At 38.5% G+C, this 21,909-nt stretch overlaps 1 protein-coding gene across 3 annotated transcripts in view; it reads left to right on the top strand.

Moving 5' to 3' along the window:
- LOC150089705 (phosphatidylinositol 4,5-bisphosphate 3-kinase catalytic subunit alpha isoform-like) overlaps positions 1-21,909 on the top strand; it is a 291,320-nt gene that overhangs the window by 137,158 nt on the left and 132,253 nt on the right. For 2 of the 3 annotated variants that reach the window (XM_090389607.1, XM_090389608.1), the window contains exons 7-8: positions 2,343-2,531; positions 10,833-11,135. In XM_090389607.1, coding sequence (XP_090245733.1) covers positions 2,343-2,531; positions 10,833-11,135 — 492 coding nt within the window. The remainder of the gene's footprint in view (positions 1-2,342; positions 2,532-10,832; positions 11,136-21,909) is intronic. The other variant, XM_090389609.1, reaches the window with a different exon arrangement.

A 21,909-nucleotide genomic window follows, 5' to 3' on the forward strand; every position in this document is an offset into this window, starting at 1 on the left:
TATATGCTCTGACCCAGTCGTCTGGCCATTATGATTTGGCCTTTGTCAAACTCGCTTAAGCCTGCTGCCTTTCCCATCTTAAGAACAAGAATAACACTGATTAACAGAGCTCGGTATCAGGTGTATTTATACTGTGTCTTGACCCACGCACGTGCCGTAGTTCACCTGCAGTTTCTTCGATTTGCATAACGACTCGCTGGTCATAATTTTTTGGCTCATCAGTGTATAAAGTACCTTAATTTTAAGGTAAGTTTTGTGCATTTTCTTGAGAATATATTGTATTTATGTTTTATTGCACGATTATTTTATTTAAAATTTATATTTGAAGGTTTAACTGTTTCTACTATATTTAATATTATTACATAGACAAATGGTGTCTTAAAATCAGACTGAAACAGTGGTCATGCTGACCATTTAAAAAATTTACATTATTTCCTGTGGGTATCTCCCTTGCTGATTATGAATTTCATTAGTGCACGTTTTTACAATCTCAATTAAGAGTACCAAGTGGTGGATGCCTGTGTACACTTCAAGATAAAAGCAATAGTATACTGTTAGTGAAAATGTTCATACTAAACTGTTTATGATTTGAAAGTAGAATAGGATTGACTAATGCCTTTAAAAAAAAAAAAGATTATCTTTTTTACTATATTACTGGTGTGCACATGTGATCTAACATCTGGTGGCACAAGTGACAAAACTATTATACTATACTATCAGGATCTGCACTGTTCACACAGTGCAGATCCTCTTATAGTGGTTTTGAACGTTGCTCATTTGGAGAGGTGTGAGCCCCATCAGAAACTGGCGTTAGCTGATCTCAAACAGGAGATTGTTTCCTCCCTTTCAGTTATTCTACGATTTTCAGCCTGTACAATGTGCAAAGTTGGTCTACGATTACTTGTTCACTTGTACAGATATGATACACATACAGTGCAATATGACCTTAGATGCTGATGTGCTATATAAACACAGCACCACTGGAGTTTATATTGAATTTTTAGTGTTTGTAGCCCCTCCCCCATAATGAGAGAGGGGAAATCCTCTCAAATAATCAGGTTCTAGTATTAGCAATGGCCACATGGTGCAAGGAAACGTATGGCTTATGCTGCACCCGTGTAAAAAAAAAAAAAAAAAAAAAAAAAAAAAGAATTAAAATAATAAGAAAAAAATTTAAAAAAATAATAAAAGAAAGAAATAGGCAACCTATGCGTTCCCCTCCTCCCCCCATAGGTATCCAGCTGACCTTTGAATTTCCCCCAACTGTCAGCCTCTACCACCCATGTAGGTAAATTATTCCAGTAATTTATAACTCCCTGGCTAAAATAAAACTTTCTGCAATCCAGTCTAAACATATCCCACCGTAACTTGAATTTATGGCACCTAGTTCTAGAATGATTTATAACCTTGAAAATTTTGGCCTCATTCATTTTACTTATGCCTCTCAGAGCCTTAAACATCTCAATCAAGTCTTCTCTAAGGTGCCTAGTTTCCAAGCTATGCAACCCACATTTCAAAGTCTTTCCTCACATGAATGCCCTTTTGCTGATCTTACCAGGGGAGTTACCTGTCTTTGGACCCTTTCAGGAAGCTCAACATCTTTCTTTAGGTGCGGTCTCCATACTTGAACACAGTATTCCAAGTGTGGTCTAACAATAGCCTTATATAATGGGATTATGATGTCCTTATTTCTACTAGCAAATGTTCAATAAATCGACACTATGGGCCTTCTTTGCAACCTGTCTACAATGCTCGGAGAACTTCGTCTGACCATATTGTGACACCAAAGTCCCTTTCACCCACTACTGACTTTAGTTCAACTCCACCAAGTGTATGTTATTTTGGAGTTACTGTTCCCCAGGTGTAATTCTGTATGTGAACTGGCATTAACAGAATAATGCAGCAGAATGAAGGTTCCCAACTGAACATAGTGTTACATCCTGGTTATATTCAGTTCAGTGTGAAATTCCTAATTGCTACCTAACTGTTGTTCATAATTATCTAGATGTAATTGCATTCAATTAAGATATTGGATGCTGACATCCTTAGAAGCTTTAGGGGTTTTTGCCTTCTCCTCTAAAATTAAATCTTTTTGATTTTTTTGCTCTGGATTTGTTGAAGGCCATGGTATGTGCTTATTAAACAGTACAGTTGAAGAACTAAAAGAAAAACTAACTATTACTTGCCAGCCAATAACATGATGTTTGTTTATGCTAAAAATTGGGCACTGCAGTGGTTATACTTTTTATTTTATATTTTATTGTAATAGAAGGTAATGTTTTAGAATCAAATACCACTCCTAATTAGCCTGCCATTAAATCTGATTTTCTATTTTGATTTAGATTTATGTAAAGACTGGAATTTACCACGGAACAGAACCATTATGCCAAAACCGAGATACCCAGCAGGTTGTTTTCTCTAATCCAAAATGGGATGAGTGGTTAGAATATGACATGTATATTCCTGACATTGCACGCAGTGCTCGACTATGCCTCTCTATCTGTTCAGTGTCTCGTCGTAAAAGAAGAGAAGTAAGTTTTGTTTTTGAAATTGATCTTTTTGTTAAATTTGGTATTGTAGTTTTTGCACATAATACAAAATTGATCTTTTTGCACGTAATACATGTGAAAAAAACTTTTTATTTTAAAGATTATATGAAAATCTTCCAACATGTTGATTACACTCTCTCATTTCATAACTCTTACTATTTGTATATTACGTGACAGTGCAACATCAGCACCCTTATATGAATAATCCTTGACTACTTCAACCAGTAAGAAAACCAGTCTTCTCCATTTAACATCCAATAAAATCCAAACCAAACCAGTCCTTCATCACAAGGTACTGACAGAATCTGGTGGTTTTCCATTTCGACCATGTACTCAAATCAGGAGCAAGCGGATATGCACTTTATGTACGGTTTGGTGGACAGCAATGCTCTGGAAGCTCATCGTTTGTACCACGAAAGGTTCCCAGAACGAAGATGTCCAGACAGGAAAATGTTTGAAGGTATCCATTGCCGCCTTTGTGAACATGGGACCTTTACACCTCATGCTGCCGACAGAGGACGACCAAGATCTATGACTTCTGAAGTAGAGGAGGAGATTTTGGATGTTATGCCTGCCACTCCTGGAATCAGCACATGCAAAATAGCAATGCAACTGGCTGTTCAACGTTTGACTATTTGGAGAGTGTTGCAAGAACACCAACTGTATCCTTACCATCTGCAACAGGTACAGGCCTTGTCGCCAGCAGGTTACCCTGCACGAGTAATGTTCTGCCAGTGGTTCTTGCAGCAGTGTGGTACAACTCCTCACTTTCCTGCCTTAGTGATATTCACAGATGAAGCACAGTTCACACGAGACGGAATCCAAAACTTTCACAATCAGCATGTATGGGCTGAGGAAAACCCACGTGCAATTCTTCCATCACATCACCAACAACGGTTCAGCCTCAACATCTGGGTAGGTGTTTCGCGCTCCCAAAAGTACAATAGAGGGACAAAAAGCATAGGGGTAACTTGAAGGCAGAAGGTAGGTAAAATGCAGACATTTTACACCTCACTTAACAGGAGGATTAGAGACCTCAAAATCAAGTTAAGTGAGGCAATTTTTCCTTCCACTTGCATGTTGTGCTGATAGATGCACTCCTTGAAAAAAAAAAAAAAAAAAAAATAGTGAATTTTAAATATAAGTGTTAGTGTAATAATAATGAAGGAAGCAGACAACTTGCATGCTCTGCTTATTCTCTTTGTAACAATAGCTAATAGCATTCATTTGTTGTTTTTTTTTGTATCCCTCTTAACTTTACTGCTCCTTTGCATGTCTTCATGGCGCCTCCGTAGCCAGGTGGGAAGGAGCACAGTGCGTAGCACACGCTTCTTGATTAGACCGGGGTTCGAGCCCATCACCACCAAATACGGATGATGCGGAAAGGTCAGAGAATGACCACCGCATATCCCGGAGCAATATGGCCTAAGCTGCTAATACTCCTAAAAAAAAAAAAAAAAACAAGCATGTCTTCATTTTCTCAGCAAAGATGGAAACAGTGATGGCCATCGCAACTTCTAAATGGGTAAAAGCTTTGTAGAGATCCTTGGTTACTATTAATATTTTCTGTATACCCACTTATTTGCAGTATTAACATTTCTGCAACCATGTACTTAAAGTTAAAATAACTTAGATAGAGATTTTGTAGGTATTACTTAGAATCGGAAAGGGTATCAAATTCACGTGTTTACCGTTCATAAACAGCCGCCATTGTTACGTGAAAATTAATCAGTAAAATCTATTAATCTTGTCGAACTTCATTGGCAATTAAATTGTACTTTTAACTATACATATAACCACTTAGGTTACGGAACATAAATAATTAGTGAAAATAAATAATTAATACATAACTTGATACGGAAGTTATATAAAGGGATTTCGTAGATAACGCTCGTTGCTGAAACGCGATACAGCATATCCGGAATTCGATAGCATTAGCTTTGTATAGTATAGTGCATAATATAATATTGTCAATTAATCAGTACATCTATTAATCTTGTTAAACTTCATTGTCAATTAAATTGTACTTTTAACTATATATATATAACGACTTGAGTACAAACGTAACAAATAATTAATACATACTTGATACGGAAGTTATATAAAGGGAACTCGTAGATAACACTCGATACTGAAAAATAAATATAGCGTTATAACTGTGTTAAGATACAAGTTTAAGGTTTTAATTTTGTTCTGAAATTGTAATTTTATTGACATTTAAATCGAAATCATGACTCTGACCAGAGCAGCAAAGCAAAAGGCTCAAGCTAATGGGAGTGCTGTGACTCAGGGGAGAACTGAGGGGGGAAGTTGCCCTCTGAATCACAGCCTTTTAAGATGCACTGTTTGCTTGATGTTTGCGGAGCAATCGGGTACGGGACATGATACTGCCATGGGGGATGTCTTTGTGTGTGCACGATGCAAGGAGTGCAAGGAAATTAGGCGACAGCTCGGCGTTGTTATGGGCCTATATGAGACCTTGAAGGACAGGGTGGATGCCCTCGAAGGAAATAAATTGAGGGGCCCATCAAGCTCTCAGCTACCCACATCATCGCCAGAGCTTGGACTTGGTCATCTTGCAACACAGAGGCAGCCTCCAAGGCAGAATGCGCTGGTCCAACAGGAACTAGTAGTTGTTGGTGACTCAATTGTCAGGGAAACGGGGAACATGCTTTGTAAAAAGGATAGGTGGAACAGGACCAGGGTATGTCTGCCAGGGGCAAAGGTTGATGACGTTGTAGAGCAGATATCATCTTTTAAGGGCACAAAAGGTGATATAGTTGTACACGTTGGCACTAATGATATTAAGAGTAGGAGACCAGCGGAATTACTTAACAAGTACAGGTCACTGTTGAAAAAAAGCCGTGAAGTAGGGTTGAATTTGAAAGTGTCTGCAATTCTGCCCAGACACGATAGGAGGGAGTATATGATGAGAGCCTTGTCGATCATTTCGGCCCTGGAAAGATTGTGCAAGGCTCAAGGGGTAGAATTTTTTTCAGCCTGGAATGTACTTGTTAACAGGAGAGATTGCTTCTACAGGGATGGGATACACTTAAATAGAAAGGGTGCAAGAATATTTGCTGATGCTATCGAGGCAGTGTTAGGTGGGTCGGAAAACTGCTAGCTTGTGGGGGGAGACAAAGACTAATGGATTAACAGTAGCCACTGGCAGAGGTGAAAGATTCTTGCACTGCTTCTATTGGAATGAGCAGAAGCCTGAAAAACAAGATGCAGGATATTTCAGAGACTGCTGGAAGTCATTGCGGTACAAGTAAACACATGGGTTGTGTTAGGGTAGCTAAGAATAGAAACAGGTGCATGTATACTTGCGTGTACACCAATGCTAGGAGTTTAGTAAATAAATTTGATGAATGTGAGGTATTACTCAAAACATCAAAGGCAGATATTGTTGTGATATCAGAGACGTGGTGTCACACAGATATAAGGAATGCAGAACTGGAATTTGGGGAGTACAACGTCTACAGAAAGGATAGACAGGATAGGAAGGGAGGAGGGGTTATGCTATTAGTTAAAAAACACATAAAATCCAAGGAAGTGAAGCCAGTCGACATCGATGGACAGGGCAGTGTCGAGTCAGTTTGGTGTGACATAAGCATAGGTAAATCAAAATTGAGAGTAGGAGTGTGCTATAGGCCTAATGACTCTGATGAGTATAATAAGATACTGTACAGGGAAATAGAATGGGCCAGTAAATCAGAGAGTCTTATAATGGGGGATTTTAATTTCCCAGATATTGACTGGAATTTGTGGGTTGGTCACTCACACACTAGCAAGGCTTTTGTGGATTTATTGGATGATTGTTTTCTACACCAGCATGTTCGGGAGGCAACTAGAGGGAGTAATACTCTTGATCTGATTATCAGTAGTGATTCTTCATGCATTAGGAATCTGCAGATAAAGGAACCACTAGGTGGCAGTGATCACAGTGTGCTGAAGTGGGATTTACTCAAGGAGGTAACTACCATCAGAGGTAAAGGGAAGGGTTTTTGCTTTCGTAAAGGCGACTATGATGGTCTGAGACAGTATTTAAATTCTATACAGTGGGACCAACTGATGATGTTACCAACAGCAAATTCAAAATGGGAAGCATTCAAGGAACTAATCTTGGAAGCTACCAGGCTTTACATACCAACCAAGAAATATTGTTCAAGGTTCAGGCCTAAATGGTTGTCAGATGAACTAATGAGACATATGGCAGAGAAGAAAAATGCATGGGATACATACAATTTAATGGGTGACATGGAAGCCTATGATAGATATAAGTTGGTCTGTAACCAAGTCACAAAGGAGATTAGGCAGGCAAAGGCAGATTATGAGAAATCTTGGCAAAGGATGCAAAGAAAAACAGAAAAGAGTTCTTTACCTATTTAAACTCAAGAAGGAAAGGGATGAATCAGATTGGTCCACTGGATGTTGATGGTTCAACAGTTGAGGATCCAGCTCAGGTGGCTAACAATCTAAACGAGTATTTTGCATCTACATTCACACATGAGGAGTTATTCAGGAAGGGGAATGTCGTAGGTGAAGTAAACATTGGCAGTGAGCTAGATGATTTTCTAATAACTGAGAGGAAGGTGGAGGAGAAATTGTTGAGGATAAACATAAAACAGGCACCTGGGGTGGATGGGATCTATCTAGTTATATTAAAGGAGGCAGCAAAGGAAGTAAGCAAACCCCTAGCCATAATTATGAGAGCTTCTTTGGACTCAGGGGAGGTACCCATGGACTGGAGATGTGCAAATGTAACCCCAATTCACAAAGGAGGATCAAAGGCTGACACAAGTAATTATAGACCTGTTAGTTTAACTTCAGTTCCAGGAAAATTAATGGAGGCACTGGATAAAGAAGCACTGCAGGATCATCTGGACAAGAATTCAGTTATAGCTCAGACACAGCATGGGTTTGTTAAGGGCAGGTCTTGTCTGACCAATTTGATTGGATACTATGATGTAGTCACAAAAGAACTGGATGCAGGGAATAACTTTGATATTATATATTTGGATCTTAGAAAGGCTTTTGATACTGTTGCGCATGGAAGACTGCTGCACAAATTGGAGAAATGTGGCATTGGAGGCAAATTGCTGGTATGGATAAAGGGATGGTTGAGTGGCAGAAGACAGAGAGTGGTAATCAATGGACACTGCTCAACGTGGACTAATGTTATTAGTGGAGTTCCTCAGGGTTCAGTGTTGGGTCCATTGTTGTTTTCTGTATTTATAAATGATATTGATGATGGTGTATCAGGCTTAATGTCCAAGTTTGCAGACGATACAAAGGTTGGCAGGGTTGTTAAGGACACTACTGATACTATGCTGCTGCAACAGGATCTGGAAAGGTTGAGCAGATGGGCTGAGAGGTGGCAAATGAAGTTTAACATTGACAAATGTAAAGTACTACATATGGGAAACAGTAACCCCAGATCAACGTATCAACTCTGTGGTACTACGCTGACAGTGGTAGAGAGTGAAAAGGACCTGGGGGTAATTGTGCAGGCAGATATGAAGTTCTCTGAGCAGTGCAGACGAGCTGCAAGAGTAGCTCATGGTGTCTTGTCAATGATATACAGGAATTTTTCTAGCAGGGACAGGGATATGATTATTCCCTTGTATAAGGCATTGGTCAGGCCACACCTTGAGTACTGTATACAGGTCTGGAGGCCTCATTTCAAGAAGGATGTAGAGCTGCTGGAACGAGTACAGAGAAGGGCAACAAGATTAGTGAATGGAACAAAGGGTTGCTCTTACGAAGAAAGGCTTAAGTTTTGCAAATTACAGAGCCTGGAGACTAGGCATCGGCGAGGTGATCTGATAGAGGTGTATAAGGCTTTGAATGGCTTGAGCATGCTCAATGCCGATGGGATTCTTCCTCTTGCTCAGAATAATCACCTGAGAGGGCATAAATTCAAATTGAGGAAGGACGGATGTCGGATAGATGTGCGGAAATTTGCCTTTAGCCAGCGGGCAGTTGGTTTGTGGAATAGACTTCCATCGCTTGTTGTTGAAGTTGATAGCCTAAACAAATTTAAGGCTCAGCTAGACAGGTATTTCGAACGAATGGAGGGGTGAAATGGGAGTAGTGGTTGTTTTTTTTTTTTTTTTTTTTTTTTTTGGCTGATGCTGAATAAGCTTGCTTTCTTGCATCATATGCCTCTACTAATGCTAATGCTAATGTCTTGCATTTTTTGGTTTTCAAGTTCAGAGGAGTTCAGTAGTAAAATTGTCACTGCGTGATTTGAATAAATTGACCACATCATCCTCCCCAACATTATCCAAGCTAGTTTCTTTTGCAATTTTTGTTAGGTTTATTAGGTTTACTTGTATATCATGAGTATGGCCCTTACAGTCCAGGGTAATTTTGTATACAACCAGGCTATTGTTTTCTCCACACATTCACATTTGATGTTTTAACTTCCTCTGTGTGATTGAAAGTGAAATTGCAGGTGTACAGTCCTAAACAACAGCACACTGGAAGATATGAGGCTCAGTTTGTTGCAGTTCCCCCTCTCAATAATTACAAAAAACTGTTCCAACAGAATAATGTCTTTAGGTAGTGCACATAAAGCGACACGTTTGCTGCATTTTGAGTGCATCCATGAATTGCAGCCTACTGATCGCGCTGCTTGGCTTCATTATTGTAATTGGTTTAGGGCTTTTGTTCATAACATTCAAGTGTTTTGAACAAAACTTTTTTTCCCACTAAAGCATGGTTTCATCTGAGTGGCTATGTTAATAGTCGGAATGATCAATTATGGAGTTTAGACAATATGCATATCACGAAAGTCATTGCATTGATTAAAATTGGCATTTGGTGTACACTCTCACAGTGAAGGATTATCGGTCCAATATTCTTTGATTACACTGTGATATCAAAATATTTTAATGCAGAAGTTGATGCTAGGTATTACTGATTTCAGCAAGATGGAGTCACTTGCCATGCTGTGTGAACGACCATGAATTTTTGAAAGAATTCATTGGAAAATTGTTGATTTCATGGGGCTTATTTGCCCTTATCAAAGGACTTGTTTATGACAGTAAACTTCACCATAGAATAAGTGAAAACAAACATCTCAGAGGGCTATTGCAAGAATAAATCAAATGACTCTGTTGAGTGGCACAGAATATGGAACGAGTGAATGCTTGCATTCAGCAGAATGGTGAGCACATCCAGCATCTTTTATGAACTATACTTAAGTAAATGCTGACCAGGCTAGCCGGGTGGGTAAAGTGCCTGCCTGGCAACCCAAAGGTCGCTGGTTCGAATCCCGCTTCGGGCCTGGATCAAAGTACTGCAAAAACCTTGGGAGGTGCATTATGGCCACAGAAGCCGATGCGCCAACAACTACCAGAAAAAAAAAAAAAAAAAAACAAGTAAATATTTCATTTTATTTTACCTATTTGGTTGTTATTTTAATAATATGATTTGAAACTCCAGTTGAATTTTAAAATGAACACCCTGTATTTCTGAAGGAGGTTTATCGGTGGGAATGCTAATAGATTCAAAAGCAGATTGGATAGTAACTGTTTGATTTTCCTTCAAAGGTGTGTAGTATGGCTTTAGTTGTTGAAGAGATATTTGTCAATCTTCTGAGGACAGAGTAAAGAATCCGAGATGACATGACTGAAAGTAGTTTTTCTTGAGTAGCCTTAGATGGCAGAAAGATAATGAGATTAGTATAAATTGACTCAACTGAGTAATAGAAGAGTTAGGATAGATGTGTCCTAACGGTATGCTCATGTCTCAGACCAATGTAAAAAAAAATGTGTTGATCTGGAATCTGGTTGAAGATGGTCCTGAAAAAGATCTAGTATAAAGGTGCTAAGCTCTTTCAGGAGAAACCATAAAATTCCATCATCTGCAGTTGTTGCTGTTGGGTGGAGAGCAACAACAACACCCAGATGGTACACACCCCAACACCCTCACCACACAATCTTTTAGCCATTGCTAACAGCAAAGCTCATGCTTGGTATAATGCGATCCTGTCTGTTGTTTCACTAGTTGTTTTCAAGGTCCTCTTTGGATCAAAAGCCCTAGTTAAGTCCAATCCATGAACTTTTCAAATGGGTAGTTAATGGTAACGATCCAACAGGTGAGTAAATCTCCTGAGAATTGTTACCATTATCATCAGAGAAGGTGATAATGATAACAGTTCACCAGATGAGAAAGGCTTCTGTTGCTTTGTAGCTATTAGTTATTATTAATATTTGAACTTTTTATCCAAATGGTATACACATCTCAAATGAAATATATTTTTTTCTCCCTAAGGAACATTGTGCCTTGGCATGGGGTAACATAAATCTGTTTGACTACAAAGAATGCCTCTTGAGTGAACGAGTCAGTATACATCTTTGGCCAATGCCAAAAGGAATGGATGAATTGCTGAATCCACTGGGTACAACAGGTTCAAATCCAAACAAAGATTCCCCTTGTCTAGAAATTGAATTTGACAGGTTTGGTAATACTGTAGTTTTTCCTAATATCGAGCAGATAGAAGAATATGTTATTTTCATATCACGATTGGAAAAAGATGTTGGATATCAAAGGGCAGGTGTCAGAACAGCAGGTGTAGTAAGTATTCTCTGAATTATTGTTGCTTACTGGCATGATAAATTGTGCATTGGTTCTGAATGAGTTATACAAAAAATCAGTTATGTTATATTCATGATAGGTTGATACACTGACTCATTGCCCATAAAATTTTTCGTTGCTTCCATAATGCCCGTTATATACACTCAATGAATAATGATTACCCCATTCATAACAGACTGTACCGCATAGCTCACCGTATAAAAAGCCAAACAACTTCCTACACTAGATCATGGTAATTTGCCCCTGGTCATGCAAATCAAAATGATATTGTAGCAGTTATGGGATGTAATAAAGATATCACTGAGTTTCAAAAGGGCATGAATGTGGGAGCTTTTGTGTCGGGTGCTTCCATATCAGAAACAGCACATCTTGTCAGTTGCTTGCAGCCCACAGTGGCTAAGGTGTACAAAGAATGGTGTTGAACCGGTCAAACCACCTCCCGTAGATAGAACTATAAAGTATTGCACAAGGTGGATGTTTGTGATAGGCAAAGGATGCAGCATATTGTACAGGCTAAATGGCAGGTCACAGTTCGTGTTGCAATACAATATGGAAAATGCAAGAACAATATCCTAACTGACTAGGTGCTGCACACTCAGACGTATGGGGTTCCACAGCAGATGACCCAAGAGACACCCTCTCCTTACTGCTGATCATTGTCGACAGTGATTGTTGTGGTGTCATTGGTTGGACACTGGAGGACTGGAAACGAGTGTGCTGGTTGGATGAGTCCAAATACCTGGTGCAACACAGACAGATACATTCATATGTGGTGCAAGCAGCACAAGTCCATGGTCCCATCAAACATGGTGCCCACTGCAGGCAGGTGACGGTGGTTGCTTAATATGGAGCATGTTTTGCTGGCAAGAATTAGGACCCCTGGTGCATATGGACCAACGTTTACATGGTATAGTCTACCAGCAGCTCTTAGGAGACCATGTGCACCCTGTCATGTTTTTTACCCCAGACAGAAATGGGATCTTCTGGATAATAATGTGCCGTGTCATCGGGCCCACACTGTGCACAAGTGATTCGAAGAACACTGTGAAGATATCATCCATCTTGATTGGCCCCTAAACTTGCCTGACCTCAATCCAATTGAACACCTGTGGGATGTTTTGGAACTGGAAGAGTGAGACATGGACTGTGGACATGCAACTGTCATCTTTTCTGACATGGTGGAAAGCCTTGCAGGCAACATGGCTGAAGATCCCTATGGATGGCTTCAGACCTCTAATGAAGTCAATGCCTGGGAGAATTGCAGCTGTTATCTGTGCGAATGGTGGCCCAACATTACGCAGGTAGTCATAATTCAGTGATCACTGAGTGTATTTGAGCTATTTGAATTATTACATAGGATATGCTGGTTTAAAATGTATACAAGCAGTTGCTCAATGTAATTTTATAATAGTAATGCTTGTAATTTTAGTTAATGTAATTTAATATTTTATGTAGGACCATAATGTAGCACAGCATGGCAGCTGCCCTATATTACTGCTTTATATACATGGCCATTTGCTTATTGTTATTTATTCACACATAGTGGTGTTAGAGCTGTTCTGCTGATCAAGGTGTCATGATTGTGTTAAGGATGAAACAAAGATAAAACTTAAACAAAAGTTAAAGTTGGGGAAAAATGTGGCTAAAACCTACCATTTATGATAATGATGCCCTGTTGTGCTTTTGTGTTTTTCATTGGCTTGCAAGATTTCAAAGTGGCTGTGGAGAATTTTGAAGCTGGCAACACTGTGGACCTCCAGCAGTGCTTTAATCCCCTTTAATGGTCAAAGTTCATTTCAAAATTCAAGGTTCATTTATTGATTTCATCTGTTTAAAAAAACACTCTTTAAATTATGGAACAACAACTTCACATTAACAGAGAAACAATTTATACAATTCTGACTGAAGATTTGGGAAATGAATAATGTGCACTAGGTTCATTCTGTGCTGTTTGATTGATGAATAAAACTGCTTAAACTAAAAGCATGTGGTGTGCTCATTCAAACTATTGATTTTTCCTTGCTCAATTCAGTTGTAACGAGTGACAAGTTATGATATTTCAAATACAGTCCACAAACAAAGTAACCAAACATGAAATGACGATCAACATGCTCTCCAAAACTATTTTATTTTTCAAGAATCATAAACCAGTGTTGTTGTACTGTCTTCAATAGCAAAGGAATTATTCACAAGGAATTTGTTCTGCCAGGTAAAACGTGATTGAGGAGTACCCTGCACACGTTTTTGTATCATAACAAAAACTAGTGCATAGTACAGGTTTTGTCTAGAATAATTCAATGAATAAGACTCCATTTTGAGAAAATGGTGGGGGGGGACATCCCCCACCATTGTGTTGCATGGTTTATTAAGGTTTCATTCACAGGATTGTTAATGTTTCTTTGTCGGAGTGGGATTGTTGAGCTAAACCATCCCCATTATTCTCTTCATTTATATCTAAATACTTCTTTTTTTCCCAAGATCAAATCAGTGTTGAAAGGTCAATGGTTTGATGGGAAAAAGACAAAAGAAATGTGACAAAGGAATTGGTGCTGTCATATTCAAATAAAGTTTCCAACAATCATTCAAGCATTTTCACAAATTTATAGCTGCTCAAGACAAGTACCTGAAAAATGTTAAAAGCTTTTTTCATTCTAAAATCTGTTTGCTGCACATAGTGTATCATTTCACTAAATAAACAGATCTGAACTTAACATGCTGCCCTGTTTTTTTAAGGCACAATCTCTTGTTCTGAAGTGTGATTACAACATGCTCTTTAAAAAGATCTGGATTTTATTCTTTTCAGAACTGGAGATTTCTGTGCCCACCCCAGATTCCCTTGCCTGGAATGTGATTATTTATTCAATTTATTCAATAATTTATTCAGAGGTTGGATTTTCACTCACTCATGTTTCGAACTGACCATAATATAAATACAAATTACAGACAGCATACTGATGCTTTGCCATATTCTAAAACAACCCAGCACATGCACATATATGAAAGCCAGGCTTACTTGTTATTTGTCCATCATGAAGTATCATCAGTATACTACTTCATGATGGTATCTTGTACCAACGACTTTACATATATATATATATATATATATATATATAACCTTGTGATGACTTTCAAAAGTGGTTTCATTTAAGCATACCAGTATATCTATTTATTTTCCATTTGGAGTGATTTTAGAATACATTTAATTTAAATACTGTAAGAGGTGAATTTAAGGATTTTTTCAGCATAATTATTTCAGGGTAGTGTACTTTTAAGTAATACAGTTTGTTTTACATTGATGCATATATTAGCAGGATTGGTTAATTAAGACTGTTTGAATGAAATTTATACATGACATTCCTAAGCATTATGGTAAATACTGAAAAGTTAGAACCTCATAAATATAGCATCATTCAGACCCAGCAACCGCTGGATTTTTGAAAACTCCAGTTTTTTTAGGTTATACATATTGCTTTAAGTATTCAGGGATAATTCGTTATTTTTATTAGATAATAGAATATCTCTGTTTCCTATAATCTTCACAGAATGTTAGTCAGAATGATATGATGATAGCTGTATGATTCCTTTCACCTCAAAGGTGGTACTTGTGCATATGTCCATTCCAATATTTCCTGTCAGAAACTTGGTAATTTGGAATCTCCTCTTTTCGATCTTCTCTGGCTTAAAATCTCTCTACCTCATTCTGTCAAATTCATCAGTTGTCTCTACCGTTCTCCCAACTCCACTAATCACTTGGAGCTCTTTGACTTTCTCCAGTCCAACTTTCCTAACAGTGAGGTAATTTTCCTTGGTGATTTTATTGTTCACAACTCCAGCTGGCTTCTGTTTTCTAGTCAAACTGACCCAGCTGGTCGAGATGCTGAGGCTTTTGCAATTACTAATGACCTTGACAGATTGTTCATTTACCTACAAGGATACCGGACAATCCTAGCCATACAGCCAGCACGCTTGATCTTTTTCTCACAAACAACCCTTCTAAGTGCACAGTCGAAGGGAGTGGTCCATCAGGCACCTCCGATCACAACTTGGTGATTGTCTCTTCTCCAATGGAGCCTTTATCTCATGGCTATTCCCAACCTCGTGTTTGGCAATACAAGAATGCAAAATGGGATGACCTGCGAGATTTCTTTTCCTTGTTGGGTTACTGTTTCAAAACCACTGATGTCAACGTGTGCTCAGTTGTGTCAGTGAAATTATTCTTGTAGGAATGGAATCCTTTATTCCTCTTTCCACTCTAAAATCTCGTCCTTTATCTAAACCCTGGTTTTCCAATAAATTTACAAAGGCTGTTTAAGAGAGAAGGTTGCATATCATAATTGGCTTGTTTGCAATTGTTCAGTTTCATTTTCTGCCTATACCAAAGCTCGCAACAATTGTAAAGCAGTTATTAAAAAAAAAAAAGGTAAACTACAACCATTAACAACCCACTGCAGGATGGAAGCTCCTCAACAATTCATGCTGAGGGAAATGGATCATAATCTGCCACGCTGGTCCAGTGCGGGTTGGCAGATCAATCGTATTTAGCAGTCAGGGGCTTGAACCCCGGGTCTACTCAATGAGCGTGTGCTACTGCACGCCCACTCCTGACCACTCAGCTATGGAGGTCGACTATTAATCAGTCCAAACTAAATTTTGAACCAGGCAAAGAGTGGAAAACTTGCTTCTTGCCCTAATGGTAGCCGAGCATTCTGGTCTCTTGCCAAAGCTATTGGCTGCAACTTTTGCCCATCTCTGCTCCCACCTCTGTCAAAACCGGGTGGTTCTGTTGTCACTTCAGCCAAGGATAAAGCTGACCTGCTAGCATTCCATTTTTCTTCCAACTCATGTATTAATGATCTTGGTAAAACATCTCCCACCATTCCCAACACACGCCATTCAATGCCTCCTGTGGTCTTCCGTCAAAAGGATGTCAGAAGGATTTTGACGAAACTGATTCTCATAAAGCTCCGGGTCCTAATGGTATTTTCTCCACTTGTTCACAAAACCTGTGCTCCTGAACTTACTCTTGTTCTTTGCCACCTTTTTTCACTTTCTTATTCCAAAGGTGTTTTTTCTTCTGCTTCGAAATTTGCTCATATCCAGCCAATCCTAAAAAGGGTGACAAATCCCTCCCATCCAATTATCGTCCCATTGCAATTACTTCTACTCTTTCTAAAGTAATGGAGAAATCAATTAACCGCCAACTCTACCTACCTAGAAACCTTCCATCTGATCAATGATCACCGGTATGGATTCCGTCAGTGTCGATTCACTGGTGATATTCTGGCTTATGTTACCCATTTATGGACAAATTCAATGGAAAAGTTTGGTGAAACACAAGCAGTTGCTTTTGACATCTCAAAGGCTTTCGATCATGTTTGGCATAAAGGTCTTCTAAACAAGCTTCCATCTTATGGTTTGCCAACTGTTTTTTGTAATCGGTTATCCAGTTTTCTCTCTGATCGCTCACCGAGGGTGATAGTAGTTGGCTCTCTGTCTTCTAACTTCTCCACTAATGCTGGTGTGCCCCAAGGTTCAGTTCTTTCCTCCAACACTTTTCCTCTTGTGCATTTTTCTAATGACCTTCTTCCATTGACTGGAAATTCTATCCATAGTTTTGCAGACGATAGCACATTGCATTCCACTTTTCAGTTTGAGAAACCTTGCCCTGCTAAATCAGCTTCAACTTCTCGAATATCTGCTACCAGTTCCTTAAATGCCGATCTCCGGGTAATTCTCCAGTGGGGCAAAGACAACTTAGTTGATTTCAATCCTTCTAAAACTCTGTCTTGTCTTATATCTCGCAAAAAAGGATTCTTCTGCTCCTATGCTTATCTTTGGTGACACTCCGATTTCTAGGCAAGTTGATATATCTCCTTTGGGGATTACCATGACTTCTAATCTCTCTTGGCACAAGCACATTACAAATATTGCTTCCTCTGCATCTAAAAAACTTGGTTTTCTCTTTCGCTCTTGGTATTACTTTTCTTCCAAATAGCTGTTCATTCTGTACAAATCGCAAATCCAGCATACCATGGAATATTGCTCCCACATCTGGGGCGGTGCCCCCAAAACCTCTCTCAGGCTTCTAGATTCCATTCAGAAGAGGGCAGTTAGGTTAATTAATGACTCATCTATAACAGTCTCTCTCTCTCTCTACTTGCTGTCTCATAGACTTACTGTTTCTGCTGCGTGCCTTTTCTACAGATACTTCGATGGTCACTGTTCTTCTGAATTGGCTTCTATAATTCCCGCTCTCTCTTTCAAAACAGTCCAAACACGTGATGCTACCAGCCACCATCCATTTGCTGTCCAACTTCAAACTCACAAAACCAACTTTTCATCTTCCTCATTTATTCATTGAGCTGCTGTTTTCTGGAACAACTTTCCTTCACACGTATTTCCTGAAAATTACAGTCTACAGAAGTTGAAGTCTAATGTCATCAAATATCTTCTTTCATCTTCTCAGCCTCCAACCCATGCAGGTACTATGTACTATAGGTTCTAATAACTCTCTAGTTTGGGATTTTTATTAAAAAAAAAAAAAAATATATATATATATATATATATATATATACTGTCAAGGAGGACTTTTTCAGCATACTTCTTTCAGGGTTGTATACTATTAAGTAATACAGTTTCTTTTATATTGATGCACGTATTAGCATAATTGGTTTATAAAAACTGTTTCAGTGAACTTTATACATGGCATTCCTAAGTGTTAAGTTAAGTGCTGAAAAGTTAGAACCTCATAAATCTAGCTTCATTCAGACCCAGCACCAGCAGCTGCTGGATTTTTGAAAATTCCAGTTTTTTTTTTTTTTTTTTTGAGGTTATACATATGGCTTAAGTATTCAGGGATAATTCATTATTTTTATTAGATAATGCAATATCTCTGTTTCCTATAATCAGAATGATAGTCACCAGTGTTGAGCCTAAACATTAACCCATACTACGATATGGGTAATGTACTTGAAATTAGAAATAATGGTTGCAGTTTCAAATCCTGCCTCCTATATGGGAGTTGCCATTGTTTAATATTTTTTTTTGCAATTGAACCGCCTTAAAAATTAACTACATACTGTGCTAGTAATAGTAGTAATAATGGCAAATGATGCAAGAAAGCAAGCTTATATAGCATCAGCCAAAAAAAAAACAAAAAAAAACACCACAGTTCACCCATCTGTACACTCCAAGAATTTGTCTAGTTGTCTCTTGAATTTATTCAGCCCATCCACTTCCACAATAACATATGTAAGCTTGTTCCAACAATCAATCACCCTCTGGCTGAAGGCAAAGTTCCGTACATCTATCCTGCAACCATCCTTGAATTTATGCCACATTATGGGTGTAGTCTCAGCAAGTGGAAGAATACCATTAACATTCAGCTTACTCAATCCATTCCAGGCTTTAAACGCCTCAATCAGATCTCTCCGAAGGTGCCTGGTCTTAAGATGTTGCAATTTGCAGAACTGAAGCCTTTCTATGTAAGAGCACCCTTTTGTTCCCTTCACCAATCTGGTTGCCCTTCTCTGCACCCATTCCAGCAGATCTACATCCTTCCTAAAGTGAGACCTCTAGAGCTGTATACAGTACTCAAGATGGGGCCTAACCATGACCTTATACAAAGGGATAATCACCTTATCCCTGCTAGCAAGGTTTGTATATATTGACAAAACCCCCATGAGCTGTCTTGGCATATTTGCACTGCTCAGAGAATTTCATGTCTGACTGCACAGTTAACTCCAGGTCTTTTTCATTCTCCACTGCCCTGAGTTTAGGACCACACAGTTGATAAATTACTTTGGGGTTACTGCTACCCATATGTAGTACCTTGCATTTGTAAATAAAAAAAAAAAAAAAAAAAAGTAAAGTGCAGCCATTATCAACCCACTGCAGGATGGAAGCCTCCTCAACAATTCATGCTTAGGGAAATGGACCATAATCTGCCACGCTGGTCCAGTGCGGGTTGGCAGATCGACCGTATTCAGCAGTCAGGGGCTTGAACCCCGGTCTACTCAAAGAGCGTGTAATAGTGCACTCCCGCTCCTGCCCACTCGGCTACGGAGGCCGGTGCATTTGTAAGTGTTAAACTTCAACTGCCATTTCTCAACCCATCAACCCAGTTTTCCTAGACCTTGTTGCAGTAGCTCACCCTGATGACTGTCGTTAACCATCCTGCCAACCTTTGTATCATTGATAAATATTGAAAACATCAGTGAACCCTGGGGAACCCCACGAAAAGTAGTGTCCATTGATAAACACTGTCTCCTTCCACTTAACCATCCCTTTATCTATAGCAGTAACTTGCACTTAATGACATATTGTTGCAGTCTGTACATCAGTCTTTTATGTGCAAATGTATCAAAAGCCTTCCTGAAATCCAAGTATATGATGGTCAAATTTATTATTATTTTTTTTTTTTTTTTTGCATCCAGTTCCTTGGTCACTACATCATGGTAACCTGCTGGCTTGATTAAACAAGACTGCCCCTTGACAAATCTGTATTGTGATTGCAGTATAATTGCATGCCTGTCCAAATAGTCCTGCATTACTTCTTTATCCATTGTTTCCATTATTTTTCCTGGAACAGATGTTAAGCTAACAACTTTTACCATCCTCTTCCTTAAAGAATTTCTTATTTGTGAATGTAGATGCAAAATACCTATTCAGTTTGTTTGCAACCTGAGCAGAGTCATCAATGGTTAATCCATAGACATCAAGTGTCCCAATGTGATTCTACCCCTTCCTTCTACTGTTAATATAGCATAGCAGGCTTTGTTGCTTTTCTTTTCATTCTTTGCCAGAGACTTCTCATAATCTGCCTTAGCTTGCCTAGCCTCCTTTGTGACTTGATTAGTCTAACATCTACCATAGGCTTCTGTATCACCTAATAATTAATATGCATCCAGTGCATTTTTCTTCTCAGCCACATGTCTCAGTAGTTCATCTGACATCAGTTTAGGTCTAAGCCTTGAACACTATTTCTTCATTAGTATGAAAAGTCAAACGTCTAGTAGCTTCTTTGATTACTTCCAATTTAGAATTTGCTGGTGATAACATCATCAGTTGGTCCTACTGCATACAATTTAATAACTGTCTGAGACCTCTGTATCCACCCTTATGAATAAAGCTTTTCTCTTTAACCTTGACAGTAGTTATATCTTTAATTATACTGTGAAATAGTATTTGAATGCCTTGTAAATCGAATGATTTTATACATTGCAAATACACTCAGTCCTCGTATAGCACGATAGTTGTGTTCCTAGAAACCTTCGTGCAATGCAAAATCGTGCAATATAAACAACAGGCCCTATGGGAAAAATAGGGTTAGGTGCCGACCACCCAAGATTGAACACACATTGGTAACCAAAACATTACCAAGCACAATAAATAATCGTAATAAAATACTTACGTATTTTATAACGATTAAAATACGTAATAAAAATAATATTTATTATTATTATTATATTATATTTTATTATAATGTAATAAGTATTTTTTACGAATAAAATACGTATTTCATTCGTAAAAAATACTTATTACATTATTCTTCTATTATGTAATAAAACGACTATTATGTAATAAAATATTGCTAATGCTTTTGCTTCTATCGTAAGCAAACTTGTTTTTTGTTTGATTTTCCATCCAAACAGATGACAGCCGTTCCATCTCTTCCAATTCTTTGTGCCTTAATCTAATGGATTTTAATTACCCTTTGAGTTGTTCCTGCTTTGAAAGTTGTTTTTATTTTCTCAGCATTCTTTATAATTCTCGGCGTTGCCTCATTTAGGTCTGTAGCACGTGCAATATCACATGGTCTTTTATTTCACTCAAAGCGTTTCACAGTTTCATATTTTTTCGCTATCGACAGTGGCGGACTGGCCATAAGCCTTACCGGGACAACCCCGATGGCCGGTGTGATTTTGGCCATAAACGCTAGTGTGAGGACACTATAAATTTTCCCGGGTAAGAATTTTTGACCCAGTCCGCCTCTGTTTATCAATATTGCTTTTTTTTTTTTTTTTTTCCTGTCTGAATCCGCAGTGTCTTCACCAGTATGCTTCCTTTTCACACCTTTAAAGTGTTTTACTCATTTTTAGGGAATAAAGCACAATTACAAAACAAGGAGGCACGCTTGATACATATAAACAAAGCTGCGCGCGTGTAGCAACTGAATAAACAACACTGTAAAGGCAGAGATACACTATTAACACCTCACATTTTACTAAAGCACATTTCTAGGGGTTACTACCATAAAACAATAAAAACAATTTCCAGTTGCGTTTCTGCTAGTGGAATCTGTTATGAACTGGTAGTAAACTCAATCTAATTGCATTTGTGATTATACCGATAGCTGGAATTTTACGTTATTATGGTGAAATGTGTTTCCCCTTCACTGATATAAAACACATAAATACATTTTCAGAATCTCCTCTTCATTCCTATCGTGTTGCGTTCAGTTGGGGTGATTCTGCGTTCGACTGCCATTTCTTGTAAACACAAAGGCGAATCGTGCATATGCGAATTCGGTTCGTGTTATATAAGATATCGTTCCCCTATTTATAAATCGTGTATGATCGAATTCGTGTAATGTAATGCGTTCAGTTGGGGTGATTCTGCGTTCGACTGCCATTTCTTGTAAACACAAAGGCGAATCGTGCATAAGCGAATTCGGTTCGTGTTATATAAGATATCGTTCCCCTATTTATAAATCGTGTATGATCGAATTCATGTAATGCAAACACGTGTTATA

The sequence above is a fragment of the Mastigoproctus giganteus genome, chromosome 2 (assembly GCF_048544385.1).
Source record: "Mastigoproctus giganteus isolate SK-2022 chromosome 2, ASM4854438v1, whole genome shotgun sequence".
Taxonomy (NCBI): Eukaryota; Metazoa; Arthropoda; class Arachnida; order Uropygi; family Thelyphonidae; genus Mastigoproctus; species Mastigoproctus giganteus.